The sequence below is a fragment of the Microtus oregoni genome, unplaced genomic scaffold, assembly GCF_018167655.1.
Source record: "Microtus oregoni isolate MIOR12 unplaced genomic scaffold, Mior012 000001F_ref0000356, whole genome shotgun sequence".
NCBI classification, from domain to species: Eukaryota; Metazoa; Chordata; class Mammalia; order Rodentia; family Cricetidae; genus Microtus; species Microtus oregoni.
The window spans coordinates 65,319,479-65,336,608 of NW_024543060.1; the positions used below are offsets into that span (position 1 = coordinate 65,319,479).

Sequence of the window (17,130 nt, forward strand, 5' to 3'; positions counted from 1 at the left end):
GAAAAGGTGTTTTCCAGGAATGGGCAGAACGCTAAGGAATAATTCTGTGAGTGGGAAGGGCTTCTGTGGCCCTTGGGGCCAAGGCTGGCAATCCCACCTAGAGAAGCCGGTCAAAGTCACTTTGTGCTTAGCACAAGGACCCTGTACACACCATTCCCCTCCACATGCGGTTTCTCTGCTGTGTCTGAGTGTGAGGAGGAGGACCCACCAGACCCAGACAGCAGGGAGCTCAGGGTTAGGTGCCAATGAAGAGGAAGAAGCCACTTCCTCCCTGCTTCTCCTTGTTTTCCATCTCCTCTACTTTCCCTCCTCTGCTGAGAATTAGTTCTCCAGGGGACTGAACTGCTGTGATGTGCTCTGGGGGGGGGGCACACTCTGAGGGCCTTGGGGATCCATCCGCAGGTAAAAGCTCCACAGCCTTTGTGGTCCTCGGTTCTGCGTTCCTGTCTCCTGCTCTTGCCTCTCCCCACTCATTTTCTGCATCTGGGCAGGCCCACTTTTCTTCTGCCAGATTATCTGCCTTTTGTTGGCTCACCCACTCTTATGTCCAACAGCTGCCAAAATTCTAAGCCTTCACCTCAGCCTTCACCTTAATATTTTCCTCAACATCCTCCTCAACATCCTTCTCTTCATCTTACTCAGGATCCTCCTCAGAATCCTCCTCAACACATCCTCCTCAGCATCCTCCTCAGCATCCTTCTCTTCATCCTACACAGCATCCTCCTCAGCATTCTCCTAGGCATCCTCCTCAGCATCCTTCACTTCATCCCACTCAGGATCCTCCTCAACATCCTCCTCAGCATCCTCTCCAGCAAGCTGGGCTGCTCTCATGGACGACTCTTCATCCTCACTGCTGCAGCCTTTCTTTCTGGCTGACTGCACCCTCTCTAGCTCCTCTTTTCCTAGTCTGGCTTTGGGGAAATGGGAGGTGATAATGGTACGGAAGTAACAGAGTTCATTTTATTGGGATTCTCAGGTTTTGTCTTTCTCCAGGGCCATCTGTTTTGGGGTGTACTGTGTATCTATGTGGTTACCTTGCTGGGCAACTCTCTGATCGTCCTGCTCACGCTGGCCGACTCAGCGCTCCACTCCCCCATGTACTTCTTCCTGCGTCACTTCTCTCTGGTGGAGATCCTCTACACCTCTACCATCGTGCCGAGGATGCTGGCTGACCTGCGCTCTTCCCGCCCCACCATCCCCCGTGGCAGCTGCTTCACGCAGTTGTACTTCTTTGCCCTTTTCGGCATTACCGAATGCTGTTTGCTCACCGCCATGGCTTATGACCGATACGCTGCAATCTGCTGTCCACTGCATTATACCACCCTGATGAACCAGGGAACGTGTGCCAGCATGGTGGGGGTCTCTTACCTTGCGGGCATCATCACTGGCACCACTCACTCTGTCTTCATCTTCACTCTGCCTTTCCGTGGCGCCAACACCATTCATCACTTCCTGTGTGACATCCTGCCTGTGCTGAGACTGGCTACTGCGAACACTTTCTGGGGCGAAGTAGGGAATCTCTTTGTCACAGTCGCTTTTATCTTCACGCCCTTCTCGTTGATTGTGGCCTCTTATGCCTGTATTCTTGCCGCTATCCTTGGCGTTGCCACGCCCCAGGGGCGTCAGAAGATCTTTTCCACCTGCTCCTCGCACTTGTTTGTGGTCATACTCTTTTTTGGGACTGGGACTGTTGCCTATATGAGGCCTCAGGCAGGTTCTCTTGGGGACACAGACCAGATTCTTTCCTTCTTCTACACAGTTGTTACCCCCATGTGCAACCCTTTTGTCTACTCTCTGAGGAATAAGGAGGTCACGGGGGCCATGAGGCGGCTCATGAAGAGATACCTTTGGGGTCCTTGACCATACTCCACTTCCTCCCTCCCAAGATCTTGGAGGTAAGGGCCCGACCCCTGGACATTCTCAAGGAAAAGGAAAAGCTGAGGCGTCAGGGTGCAGTCTGCTGTGCATGGTCTGTCTCACTCAGCGTGAACATCCAAGACAATGGTATATTGTGCATATTCAGGTATATTCAGAGCTCTGTTTCCCGGACCTGGCTTTAAGATCTTGACTGGGCTTCATTATAAGAGCAGAGCTGAAGACTGGAATGGAGGTCAAGGGGAAGGCAGCTGAGAGAAGCTTGTATGATGATGTCATTCCTGGTTGTGGCTGAGTGACTTCCTGGGGTTGTTCTCTTGAGACATCCATCTTCCTGCTTCTCCCAGTAAGTTCTTATTGTAGGCCTTTCTCCCTGACATCATTCCCATGTCTGGGAAGGGATAGGGGCAGGGAGTAGCTGTTTGGTTTGCAAGTTCATCTCCCAAGTCTTGCTTGGTGGTGTTGTGGGCTTGGTCTGTCCAATTACTTGTCTCCTGACTGATCCCTGTCTCTTTGGATCCTCCCGAGATGCTGGTGTTCTCTACTTAACTTCCTCCCCACCTGTGTTGATAGAAATGCTTTTTATCCCCTCCTTTGGTCTCAGGTCGAGCACACACCTCCCCTTTGTACCCATCTGAAGTCTGATGTGGCCTTCGAGTCTTGAAATGACACTTTTTTCTTGCAACAAACTATTTACTGTTTTCACCTGGTATGCACTTTCGTTATTGTTTGGAGGATTCTTGGAAAGCCCATTCTTGATTGCTCACGAACCCTCCCTCTGCTGTCAGTCACAGGTGGGAGAGGCAGAGGCAGAGTTGGAGAAAACAAACCCAAAGGAGAAAGGAAGGCTTGGAAACAGCATTAAGTTTCTTTCCCAGTTTGCAAACGGCAGCTCTGTTAGTGGTAAGAAATTTGCATACAGAAGAAAATATATCTATCAACAAAATGCTAATAATGTCTTTGGGGAATTACTACTGCCTGCTTTGGTTCTGCGTTTGTATACATGCAAGTTCATAAAAATTAAAAAAGATTATATTGTCTGAACTGTGTTTTAACAGTTTCTGCTCGGTTGAAGACATTTGAGCACCGCGCCATGACTCCCAGAGAATGCCTTCAGTGTCTCTGTGTTATCGCACAGTGTGGTTGTCCGGTAACCTTAAGAAATGTCCTGTCTTCGCAATTAACTTTTGTTATGAACATTGCGGTAAATGTGCTCACACGTTTCTGTATATTTACCTACCCTTTCTCTAGTACAACTCCCTGAACCAAGATGGCTGAGTAGAAATGGTTTTAAAATACTTGCCCAGTTACCCTCCACAAGAATTTTTATTACGTTTTATAGCCAAATTGAGTGCTTTTTCCTATACATTTCAGGGCAGGGACGTATAAGGGTCAGGAAGCAGTTGAGGTTAGACAGCCCAGAGAGAGGAAGGGTGAAGAAAGTATAGGCAGCTATTTTGAAAGTTTCTTGAGGAGGAACGAGTAAGATAAACGGGTCCTTGTTCCTTGGAGTGAGACCCGGGGGCTGGAATCATACCCTGAGGCATCCAAATGTATGCCAAGAAACCACTTCAGATAGCCAGGGTCTGAACCTAAGGACACAAACTTAAGGTGAGGCTTTCAGACGGTGGAGGTGGTGAGCCCTGGATTTCCTGAGGTGGTGGTGACTGTCAGCTTCTGTTCCCTTGTTCATATACAGATTTCTTCCCATTATCAGTTGCTGTGTCCTATTCAAATATCTAAGCTGACCACACAGAGATCCATGCATGCGTATTCTAGACTTCCCAGCCTCTGTTATTCTGAAATACTTGGTACTAAGAAGGTAAAATTAGATATGAAACAGTTCTCATCATTAGTTCATGAATTTTCAACTTTACCAATTTTTGTTGTTGTTTTGAGACAGGGTCTCACTATGTAACCTTGGCTGGCCTGAGACTTTCTATGGAGAAGTCTTGCTGGCCACGAATTCACAGGGATTCACCTGCCTCTGCCTCTCAAGTGCTAGGAGTAAGGTGTGCCTTACATGTCTGGACAGTTAGCCATTTTTCAGGCAAAAAACCTAATGTGAAAATTATGTTCACAGATGCAAGCAGTGTTTGGGAACTATTACATAAACCAGTATTTAAACACCTCTCTAGTGGCTTATACTTTGTTTTCCTTTTAATTTTGTAGTTAAAAAAATCAATGACATTTTTTATGTGCATCATTTTCCATATTTCCCCAAATTCTCCATGTTCTACCTGAGTGTACAATCCAAATGTTACCCGTAGTATGAGAAAGTATGAGAAAGGCTGGAGGCCCTGCTTCGAGCTGCTTCTCCCAGGGAACATTCCAGGAACACCCTACACTCATCCACCATCAACTCTGAACACACAGTTCACATCCTTATACTTACCGACATTCTGTTTTTCTGTCAGTTTGTTTCTTCCTCCTTCCATTCCTCTGCTTTGCCCTGCACTGAATCCCAAGAGCACAGGGACCTTACTAGTTACTTTCTGATACCAGAAGCTTAAGCAAACCCAGCCCCTGACCCCATGAGGAAGAGAGGTGTTATCTGAAGTAGCCTAGACGTTCCCCTTAATCTTTGATGCCCTGTAGTTGGGCATCATAATATAGTTGGATGCTTGCTGTGTCCACTCTTTTTTCCCTGATGGTCTTGCTGCGTGGCTATGTGGCCTAGGGTGGTCTTGAACTTGTGTTGATCCTCCTGCTTTAGCCTCCCAAGTGCTAGAGTTAAAGTTGGAGTAATGCATCAGGTGGCCTCTTTCTTACCTCCAGTTTTCTCCATTTGTTCCCATCATTCCACAGTTATTAATATCACCATGTTGTGAAACACAACGCTCAATTTTCAGTCTCCATTTTACTCAACATTACTGACATATCTGATCCCTTGTCCATTCTGGAAACTTTCTTTAGTGTCTGTGACTTCTAAACACACAACTTTGGCCTTGACTTTTCCTTGTATATTTGGCGATTTCCCTTTAGATTCTGTAGCGCACTTTCCACCTTATTGTGACTAATGGCTCTTGTTTCTCTCCCAGGTTTCCCCGGCCAGTAAGTGACCAGTCATCATTCAGTTATTCAGAGAAAAGTTTAGTAGCTCATTTAAATTAATTTCTTTTTCCAAAAGATTAATTAATTAATTATGTATACAATGTTCTGTCTTCATGTATCCCTTCAGGCTCTCAGAAGAGGGTGCCAGATCTCATTACAGATGGTTGTGAGTCATCTTGTGGCTGCTGGGAACCGAACTCAGGACCTCTGGCAGAGTAGTCAGTGCTCTCAACCACGAAGCCATCTCTCCAGCCCCATTAGATTCATTTCTTTCCTCAACACATATTCTGTCTCAAATGTTTAATGATCAGGGCCTGGATGGGTTGCTCAGTGGTTTAAAGCACTTGAGGTTCTTGCAGAGGTCCAAAGTTCAGTTCCTTGGACCACATCAGGCATCTCACACCCACCTATATCTCCAGTTCTAGGGGGTATGACAGACACTCTTCTGGCTTCTATGGGCACCCACATGCACACGCAAATGCATAAGATGTATATATATAAAATAAAAATGAAATGAATCTTAAAGGAATTTAATTTCCAACACGTTTCTGTAAACTGAAGTTTCTAGAAAAAAGTTGAAGATTCTCCAAGGGTGATTGATCGAAACTTTGTCACCGTGGGTGGTTACAGACCCAGAGTCACATTGTCCTTGGTTCCTTTAATAACCATTCATGCCCACCTCTGTATCTGCCCTAACACCCTTGTGACTGTCAGGCAAAACCTTTGGAAAATATACTTGGTCGGGCATTGACTTTACCAGTTGAAAGCTGAGTCTCATCAGACAGCATCTGAAACCACAGCAGAGTCATTCCCCTGCACCATGTTTGACTTTAAGTTGTTCACTGGTTGTCATTACTAGTGTATTTGGTAAATGCCGTGATTTATGGCTTTGTTTTCTTCTGTTACTAACAAAAGCTTATGTAACCACTTTCATGGACCAAACTGAATCCATGTTTCTGGGCCATGGTCACTCATATTTGGCTGCAAATAAATTGTCTCTTACTCCTTGGATGTGCCTTTTGCTATATCTTTAGCCGACTTAATAATCCTGGCTCAGGTACCATAATGCCTTGGACCTCAGAGTCTGAGGAAATAATGTAAAGTATCAAATATTGAACATGGAGCCTATATAGCCTGCTTACCCCAGCTGGGCCATTTCTTCCATAAAACACTAGATGGATGGTTTTTAAGGCAACTTGATACAGGCTAGACTCATGGGAGCGGAGAGAACCTCAATTGAGAAAACTCCCCATCATCCTGACCTCTGGGCAGACCTGTGCGGCATTTTCTTAATTACTGATTGATGTGGGAGGGCCCAGCCCATTGTGGGTGTTGTCATGCCTGGGCTGGTGGTCTTGGGTTCTATAAGAAAGCAGACTGAGAAAGCCATGAAGAGCAAGCCAGTAACTGCACCCTCCATGGCCTCTGCATCAGCTTCTGCCTCGGGGTTTCTGCCATGTTTACGTTCCTGCCCTGGCTTTCCTCAGTGATGGACTGTGTTGTGGAACTGTGAGCAGAAATAAACCCTCTCCTCCACAAGTTGCCTTTGCCAGAGTGTTGATCACAGCAGCAGAAACCCTAACTGAGACAAACACTTTCCAAGGTTTATCTCTTGTTCCCTGTCTATAGATAGTCTATGATGTTTTGCCTAGCTCAGCATGGTGTGGCATGGCTCCCTTCCTGGGCACCAAGTAGCAGACTGTCTTTAGACAAGCGACTCCTGATCCAGTGCTTTTACATTTGTATAATGACACCTACATTTAGAACACTGTGCTATGTCTTTCTAATCCACTGCACTTTTTTGTACTTAGGTGTTTAGGGTTTTTGCATCTATTGCTCATTACCTGCAAGTTGCCTTTTTATGGATTAAGATAAACTTTAATTTTTCTAAAAAAATTATCTATTTTTAAATTAGCAAACAAAAGAGAATGGATTTCACTACCACTTCCTGTCAGCTAGAGGCTGACTCAGCCTCCTGACCACAGGTGAATTTTATTTAATCAAAACCTTTGTTATACTCCATTCTGGGCTCCTTAACATGCCAAAACACACCTTTGCATCATTAAACAAATGATCCAGAGCATAAACAAAAGTGACACACCTTAAATTAATATTCTACAACACCTGTCTTTACAGAACATACCCTCTAGTAGAGGAGATGTGAACTAGATTCCCACTCCAACAGCCACTAGCTGACAGGATATAATTTTTATATACATGTCATTGTACTTTGCTCATATTATCCACATTCACACTTCAAACCACAGGCGGCACAAATGGCGGTGCCGTGAACAGTCCAGAGCCGCTCTGGTTTCCTGCCTTGGTGCTGGTTAAACACTGAGAAATATGCTTTGTTTGACAAATTAAAAGCAATTAAATCAATTCTGTACACCGAACAAGGAGCCCAGAACTCAGGAGCATGGAGCACAAACCAGAAGCTGTGCTAATAGCTCTGTGTCTGGTAAGGAGGCAGTGGGGGTGTGTGTGCGCAAGCTTGGGAAATTTCCAAGTCGCCAGGTGCACTTAACTCTGTTGTGGTGGGGGTTTTGCAAAAACCCGTGTAGTAGGTGAAAGCAAACCAAGCAGGTGGGGATGGGAGACTTTCTGGGCTGTGGGTGGTTTAGGACTTTTAAGCCAGTTGACCCAGTAGGTGTCAGTTTGGATCCACATGGGTGCCAGATGAAGACAGACACTAAAAAGAAATCCCATACTGGCTCAGAATTGAGTATAATAAAGGGTTATTTATTTAGGGGAAGACACACAGATCACAGTCTTCTGCTTCAACAGGGAACAGCAACTGAATCCTGCAGCTGGAAGAGAGAATGACCTTGTGCTTTACATGGGCATTTATAATATAAGAGGCCACACCAAAGTGGGCAGGCAATTAATGGCTGTAGGAATTCCTATAGCGCCCACCCACCCAACCACCCATGCGAAGCCATGGTTGAGCATGGTAATTCAGAATCCACCATTCAGATGTCACAATGGAGCAGTGATTCTATAATGCATCATTGTGATGATTTAATGGGACATTGTTATCTAAAAATGGGGCATTCTGATAACACAGTTGAGCATTGTGAAGAGAAAGCAAGGATTGTGATATTATGGTTAAGTTGTGTTATTACCATACATTTTTGTAACAGCAAACTGAGCACTATTACATAACAAAAACAGAGCATTGTGATGGCAGAAAAGAGCATTATCAAGTCTAATTAGTGAATTGTGATGTCACCAGAGAGCATTGTAACATCACATTGAATCTCTGAATTTGGAATGAACCATTGAGGCAATGAAAAATTGTGATGACACAATGGAGCACTGTGATGACACAATGGAGCACTATGATGACATAATGGATCACTGTGATGACACAATGGAGCACTGTGATGACACAATGGAGCACTATGATGACACAATGGAGCACTGTGATGACATAATGGAGCACTGTGATGACACAATGGAGCACTATGATGACATAATGGATCACTGTGATGACACAATGGAGCACTGTTATGACACAATGGAGCACTATGATGACACAATGGAGCACTATGATGACACAATGGAGCACTGTGATGACACAATGGAGCACTGTGATGACACAATGGAGCACTATGATGACATAATGGATCACTGTGATGACACAATGGAGCACTGTGATGACACAATGTAGCACTATGATGACACAATGGAGCACTGTGATGACATAATGGAGCACTGTGATGACACAATGGAGCACTATGATGACATAATGGATCACTGTGATGACACAATGGAGCACTGTTATGACACAATGGAGCACTATGATGACACAATGGAGCACTATGATGACACAATGGAGCACTGTGATGACACAATGGAGCACTGTGATGACACAATGGAGCACTATGATGACATAATGGATCACTGTGATGACACAATGGATCACTGTGATGACACAATGGAGCACTGTGATGACACAATGGAGCACTATGATGACACAATGGAGCACTGTGATGACACAATGGAGCACTGTGATGACACAATGGAGCTCTGTGATGACACAATGGAGCACTGTGATGACACAATGGAGCACTGTGATGACATAATGGAGCACTATGATGAGACAATGGAGCACTATGATGACACAATGGAACACTATGATGAGACAATGGAGCTCTGTGATGACACAATGGAGCACTGTGATGACACAATGGAGCATTGTGATGACACAATGGAGCACTGTGATGACACAATGGAGCACTATGATGACACAATGGAGCACTGTGATGACACAATGGAGCATCTTTTGACACTGTTGTGCACGGTATTGATAAATGTGAACATGGTGATACTATATTTTAACTTTGATATTAACATGTACTTTAATGGCATAATTATTGTTATATAAAATGGAATATTTTTATATATCAACTTTAGTTTTATTTATGTGTACATGTTTGTATGTGTGTGTGTGTGCTAGGGTATGTACCTAGGAGTGCAGTGGCTTGAAGAGGTCTCTTGGAGTGGGAGTTACAGAGAGCTGTAAGGCACTTGATGTAGTTACTGGGAACCTAACTCAGTGCCGTGACATTGCGATTGAGCATTGTGACGTCACCGCATATCATAATGTTGTTACAGTTGAGTTGTGATGTCAGAATACACCACTGTGGTGGCCAGTGAGTCATTGCTATACACAAACGGGAGCATTTTCGATGGCAGAATGGAGTATTGTGATGAAGTACAAGCTGAGCTACCTTAATGGTCCTTATTTTATAGTTTCAACATTAACTTACATGCAGTCCTACATCCTTAGGGTACCATATGCCGTCTCAGAACATGCTGAAGGATCACATTGGCGTAACTGGCACTTTATAACCTCAAACATTTATCATTTATTTCTTAGGAGTCTGTTGCTGACTCCATGTCCCTACTCACCACAGTTTTTTTCTAGACTTACAATTTTGTCCCAAATCAGTCTTGATGGATAATACATTTCTTCTAGGTCATTCAAGTAGCTGATGTATAATGTTTCAAGAAGGTCTTCCAATAGTTCACATTTCTGTAGTTTACTTATAATATCATATTTACCTGTCACTTATGATCTTGTTTGAGTCTTTTACTTGTTATTCTAGTTTAAAATGATCAGCTTTGTTAATTTTTGTTACTTTGTTAATCTTTGTGTATCTTAGCATGCCTTCCCTGCCGTGACAGACTGTGGTGTCTTGAATTGTAAGCTGAGCTAGACCTGCCTTCTTTGCCTTGCTGTTTGTTGGTTCCCATGTTGATTCCCACAGTGTCTGCATGAGCTTACATTCTCACCTGTGACATAAGGATCCTTCCTTCCTGACGACTTTGACAGAATCTGTCATCATTTGTTTTCTTGATGATAACCATTCTGACTAGGGTGACGTGGAATTTCAAAACAACTTAAATTTGTATTTCCTTGATGGCTAAGGATGTTGAACATTTTCCAAGTAGCCCTCGGACTTTTGTATTTCTTTTGAGAACTGTCTACTTCACTAGTCCATTTATTGACTGGATAGTCTTTTTTCTGGTATTTGAATTTTAAAGTTATTTCTATATCTTATATATTAATATTTTATGTGATATATATTTAGCAATTAAAAGATGGTGATTATTTCCTTTGTTGTGTGGAATTACTTTAATCCATTGCCATCTATGAAATTTTGCACTTATTTCCTGTGCTATCAGAGCTCTCTTTAGAGTACATGCCCATGCTTATATATTGAAGTGTTTCCCTATGTTTCCCTAGCAGTTTCAAAGTTTAAGTTTGTACATGAAAGTATCTGAATCCCCCCCCCCCCCTAAAGAAAGTATCTGAATCCCTTTAGACTGATTTTTTTTTTTGTGCCCGGCAAGAGATATGGTTGTGTTTGACATTTTCTAAAAAATAGAAGTTTGAATTTGAAGACCGTTCTTGTTTAGATCATTTCTCAAGCAGTGATTCAATCACAAGAAAAGTTGAAGTTGTTTTACTTTCTTTCTTAAAATATTTTATAGTTATTATTTTAAAAATCTGTATAACAAGGTGTATGTAATCATGCAAGAATACTGTGTGCCACTAGAGGGAGCCAATCACCCATTACTTGTATCTAGACTATTGATGCCCCGCCTTGAGAATCCAGACTCTTACAGATCTGTGTTTTAAGTCTTCAACCCCTGACCCTAGTAGTTCCTATCTGGACTTTGCACTGGAATTGCTGTTACATTATAAGAGTTTTGGAATGGAAAGTGGAATGAATTTGCTAGTTGCTAGCTGCTCATGCTGTCTGTGTCCAAACTGAGACTACCTTGGGGCACAAACAGCACTTGTTGAACCTGGCTCACCAATCGTGTTGCTGGGTTTGGGGAAAGGAAAACATGTTGAAAAGAGAGTGAGAACGAGAGGCAGATGTAGAGCTACAGAGAGGGAGGGAGACAGGAGCAGACTGTGCTCCTGTGGAGAACTTTCTTCATTTTAGGTTTTTTTTTTTTTTTTTTTTTTTTTTTTTTTTTTTTTTTTTTTTTTTTTTTTTTATACAGAAAAAATGGAGATTGAAAAATGGAATAAAGGGAGTTCCCTCAGGACAAGATCCCACACTGCTTTATTTCCAACTTGTGAAAAGGGATTAGAGATGGACGTGGTGGCGCACACCTCTCATCACAGCACTCCAGAGGCAGAGGCTGGTGGATCTCTGAGTTGGACGCCAGCCTGATCTACAGAGCAAGTTCCAAGAAAGTGAAGGGAGCTATCAAAAATAGAAAGCAGGTGAAGAGATAATCGGAAGATCTGTGAGTTCGAGGCCAGCTTGTCTACAGATCCAGTTTCAGGCCAGCCAAGCTTAGGCAGTGAAGGAAATGATTGAAAACAGAGTGTTGGTGAAGTTGTAATTGAACAAGGGGGCCATGTAAGCCACAGAGTTTGGCAGCTTTGGTCATGTGGTTCTGACTTTAAGAAAAGGGTTATGAAATTGCCTCCTCAGCCAAGGAAAGCTGCTGAGACCAGGCATGTGTCAGACATCCCTGTATGGAAGCCCAGCGAGGCCATTGTGTGAAGGTGTGCAGCTGAACCCTCAATTGCCTTGGAGACCCCAAGATGCTGGAGATGCCAGAGGTGTGGGATACCTGCTGAGAAGAGTAGCTAACAAGCAGTGGAAACAGCCCAAGAGAGAGAAGTGTGTTGCAGTCAACAAAGTTGAAAAGAATTGGGGATCTGAAGGTTTATTATTATTTTTTTATGACATCAAACATGGAGATGAAGAATTTGAAGTTTTCCCAGTTGATTTTCAGTCTTATTTTACTCCAGTATTTCCTCACTATGCTCACTTCCCCATGTTTTGGAATAGTAATGTATATGCTGTGTGATTGTATGTTGGAAGTATGTGATCTGTGTTTTGATTTAGATTTTATGGTGATTACAGTTAAAAGACTCTCAGAAAAGACTTTGATCTTTGGACTTTTAGACATTGTTGAGACTATGATAGACTCTGGGGACTGTCTTAGTTTGGATTTTATTGTTGTTAAAAGACACCATGATCACAGGATCTCTTTTTTTAAAATTAATTTATTTAAAAATATCTTTTCTCATTTTACATACCAATCCCAGTTCCCACTCTCTTCCCTCCCCCACCTCCCTTTACCTTCCCTTCCCACCCCCTTCTATTTCTCAGAGAAAATAAGGCTTCACATGGAAAGTCACCAAAGTCTGGCACATTGCTTTGAGGCAGGAACACGGCTCTCTCCACTATATCTAGGCTGAGCAAGGTATCTCTCCAAAGAGAATGGGTTCCAAAAAGCCAGTACAAGCAGTAGCGATAAATCCTGGTCTCACTGCCAGTGGTCCTGTAGTCTGTCCCAACCATAAAACTGTCACCCATATTCAGAAAGCCTAGTTTGATCCTATGCTGGTTTCCCTGCTGGCAGATCAGAGTTGGCGAGCTTCCATAGGCTCAGGTAAGCTGTTTCAGTGGGAATTCTTTGCTCATATTCTTGCTCCTCCCTCTCTTTGACTGGACTTTGGGAGCTCAGACCAGTGCTCCAGACCACAGCAACTCTTATAAAGGAAAACATTTAATTAGGGGGCTCACTTACAGTTTCAGAGGGTGAGACAATTGTCATCGTGACAGGCAGTGTGATGGCGTGCAGGCAGACATGGCGCTGGAGTTGAGAGTATTACATCTTACAGGCAACAGGAAGTCTATTGACAGTCACACTGAGGGAAGTTTGAACAAATGAGACCTCAAAGCCCACGCCCACAGTGACACACTTCCTCTAATAAGGCCACACTTCCAAATAGTGCCACTTTGGGGCCATTTCCTTTCATACTACCACAGGGACTTTTTGAAGATGAACTGAGTACATTTTTGTATTATGATATGACTTCAAACCTTTGGGGGCCAGGGAGTGGAATGTAGTGGTTTGAAAGAAAATGACTACCAAAGGGAATGGCACTCTTAGGAGGTGTGGCTTTGTTGGAGTGGGTGTAGCCTTTTCGGAGGAAGTATGTCACTGTGGAGGCGGGAATTGAGGTTTCATATATGCTCAAGCCACACCCAATGTCTCAGATCACTTCCTGTTGCCTGTGGAAGATGTAGAACCCTCAACTCTCTCTACAGCACCTTGTCTGTATGCATTTTGCTATACTCCCAGCTGCCATGTTCCCTGCTAAGATGATAATAGACTAAATCTCTGAAACTGTAAGCTACCATCTCTATTAAATGTTTTCTTTTATAAGAGATGCCATGGTCATAGTGTCTCTTCACGGCCATAGAAATCCTAAGCCAATATGGGTGCATGAATATGATTATATTTTTATGATGAAGTCTATTGGCATATAAAGTGAATATATTAAAACAGGATTTTGATATATTACTTCCTCAGAATGAACAAGAGGGAATTCCTGGGGTGGTACAGTATTTGGTCAATAACATAGAAACTATGGTTTTGGGTCACCTGTTTAGAGCAGCTCTGATATGCAGGCTTTTTCTATGTATAATGTTTTGCTGTGAGGCACCATAGAGATTCCCCAGTCCAGAGCCCTCAGTGCTCAAGTCTCTGACAACCTCCTACCTCTAGGGGAGCAGAGAGTTCAAAGCCTTTAACAACCTATATATTTTCAAGAAAAGGGCCCAGACTTGCAGTGAATGGGGAGGCAATTCTGCAGGATCTGCAGAAATTAATATTAAGATAGTATTCCCATGTGAGTTTGTGTTTGAGGCACCCTTCATTTCTTTCTGGCCTCCTCCATCTTGCTGTCACTTCAAGAGCAATCATTTTAAAACCAGTTATCAATGAACGAAATGTCTCTGTATATGTGGGATTGCTATATTAGGGTCAATACCCTGATGGTCTAGGTTGAGACATACAGACTTTAGTCAAGGAGGAATGAAGCTACACACTGAAAGAATTTTAGTTGCTGGATGATTTATACCAGCAGGAGCCAGAGGTATGCTCTTGGGATTAGGTTTTTATTAGGAGTCCACCATAGAAGACTAGCTAGGCTAGAATTTACTTGAGACTTTTCTTCACAATATGAGTCTAACACTTGAATAAGGATTGAGGTTGCTCTTAGAACTTAGAAAAAGTGATGTCCAATATTTAGTGATACGGAAATACCTCAACTTCATTTAAAGATGATAGAGGAATGAACAGGGAGGTCAAATAACGTAAGGGTGTATGAGGGCTATACAAGAGCAGGGGAGACACTAAACTACTGAGCCCTTATGAGCATCCACCCAGGATATGAGGCTGAGGCTTCTGAGAAGGCGTCAGAACCACCAAGGTTCAGGGTGGCTTTTATTCGCAAAGGATAATAGTAGGAGGAGTGGTCATGAGGAAAATGGGACCTGAAGTATTAGATGCCAGATGGCTCTGCTTGTCCAGGAACTCAGGCTGCAGTGAGTACAATGACTGACAAAGTCAAAGAAGCATCCAGGGGTCCGTGAGTACTGGAAAATGTGGAAATAATAGAATACGGCAAATCATCCTATATATTCATCCCAGAAATGATTCTCCAGAAATCATCTTTAAATGTACCCTTTAAATCTCAGTCACACCCTTGCTTCTCTCTGTCTCTTAACAGATATCTATTAATGCCAAGATTGCTAAGATTTTCCTTTTTCTGAGTCTTCCTTTAGAAAGAGTCCAGATGATTTCATCAGGACAATTTTCAGTTTGTTCTCAGAAAACAGTTAGAAATGTTCACGGGAGCACACAAGGAACCCAATCTTGGAAAATAGGAGATGGCTTTCCAAGATATCTGTGTCTCTGTGTGTGTGTTGTCTGTGGTGTGCATGTATGTGTGAGGGTGTGTGTTTTATGTGTCTCTGTCGTGTGTGTGTGTCTGTGTGCACTTGCTTTTCTATGAGAATGTGGCAGTCAGATGTTGACATCTGGAGTCTTTCCTCAATTGCTTGCCACCTTACCATTTGACACAGGATTTCTCACTGAACCTGTGGCTTACCTTTTACATTCTAGAGAGTGAATATCTAGAATCAGCTCATCTTTGACCCCGTCTTGTATGTTATGGTTACTGGTACAAGTCAACATGCCCAGCTACTACATCAGTGCTGGGAATCTGCATCCAGGTCCTCATGTTTTTAAAGCAAGCACTTTATCTGTTGAGTCATCTCCTCAGGCAGAGAGGCAATCTGAAGAATTATCAGAGTAAGAAACTCGAGAAATGAAATTGTCCAAAGCCCAAAGAAAAGTGATCCAGAAAGGAATCTTCAAGTTGGGCGGCGGTGGTGCACACCTCTAATCCCAGCACTTGAAAGGCAGAGGCAGGTGGATCTCTGTGAGTTTGATGCCAACCTGGAGTACAAGAGCTACTTACAGGAGAGGCTCCAAAGCTACACAGAGAAACCCTGTCTTGAAGAAAAAAGAATTTTGTATATGATATAGTAATGCCTTCTGAGAAAGAGGTAGGAATTTCTGACACAGTGTATTTACACTTTTGATAATTATTGATTGAAGAGTTAAGAGAAGATAATGGGAATAATATAGGTGCAGTCATTAGACTGCTCCCCCAATTTATGACAAGCAAAAGAGTTTAACTAGCTGTATTCTGTATACAGTCTACCAATATAATTTTCTGCCTCTTTCATCAAAGGTAGATATCAGAAAGGTCTTGAACTAGTTTGAAACAGACTGCGGACACCAGCCATACCCAGCTTACCTGAGAAGTCACTTCAGAGGAGAGGAGAAAGATCCTGAACATCACCCCCACATTTTCATTCTTTATCAGGCCACTAAAGGGAGTGAAGATGCAGTACTTTTCTGACAGCATCACTGAAGGCTTGTTTTACTTGCTTATTCCTTAGAGTGTAAATGAATGGGTTAAGTAAAGGGGCAACTGAGTTATTGAGCACAGCCACACCCTTATTGAAGGCAACTCCTTCTGTTGCTGAAGGCTTTATGTACATGAAGATGCAGCTCCCGTAAGAAAGGGAGATGACAACCATGTGGGAAGAACATGTGGAAAAGGCCTTCTTTCTCTGCTGTGCAGAAGGGATCTTCAGAATGGTCCTGATGATGTGGGTGTACGAGAGAATAACAAGCACCAGGGTGACTATCAAGGTCACGACCGCTAAGACAAAGTCAAAGAGCTCCAGCAGCCTTGTGTCTGAACAAGCGATTTCTATGAGGGGCCCATAGTCACAGTAATAATGATTGAGCACATTGGATGCGCAGAAATCCAGCTGACTGGTCAAGATGATTGGGAATAAGATGATCAGGAAGCCACTCAGCCAAGAGCAGAGGACCAACAGGGAGCAGACCCTGTTGTTCATGATGGTGGTGTAGTGCAGGGGTTTGCAGATGGCCACATAGCGGTCATAGGACATGGCCGTCAGAAGGTAAAACTCAGTGGCTCCAAAGAAGATAGCAAAGAAGTACTGCGTGAAGCAGCCAGCAAAGCTGATGGTCTTGATTCCTGTAGAGATGCTGAAGAGTATCCGGGGAGTAAACGTGGATGTGAAGGAGATCTCCAGGAAGGAGAAGTTCCTGAGAAAGAAGTACATGGGTGTCTGGAGGTGGGAATCCAGCAGTGTGAGGAGGATAATGGTGAGATTCCCCACAATGCTGAGGATGTACGTGAGCAGGAGAAACAGGAAAACACAGACCTGAAGCTCTGGGGCGTCTGTGAGTCCCAGCAGAATGAATTCGGTCAGAGTCTGATTTTTCATCACCGACTTTTGTGCCTCATAAAGCTGAAAAAGA

The 17,130-nt window shown here is 43.4% G+C and overlaps 2 protein-coding genes across 2 annotated transcripts; one reads left to right on the forward strand and one right to left on the reverse strand.

Annotated features, from left to right (window-relative positions):
• The first annotated feature begins 921 nt into the window (after nt 1-921).
• LOC121455722 (olfactory receptor 9) lies at nt 922-1,860 on the forward strand. Its single transcript, XM_041663361.1, has one exon. The coding sequence runs from the start codon at nt 922-924 to the stop codon at nt 1,858-1,860; it is 939 nt and encodes a 312-aa protein (XP_041519295.1).
• Nucleotides 1,861-16,160: 14,300 nt separating this feature from the next.
• Nucleotides 16,161-17,096, reverse strand: LOC121463586 (olfactory receptor 6C4-like). Its single transcript, XM_041675842.1, has one exon. It carries the CDS (start codon nt 17,094-17,096, stop codon nt 16,161-16,163), a length of 936 nt encoding a protein of 311 aa, XP_041531776.1.
• Nucleotides 17,097-17,130: the final 34 nt, after the last annotated feature.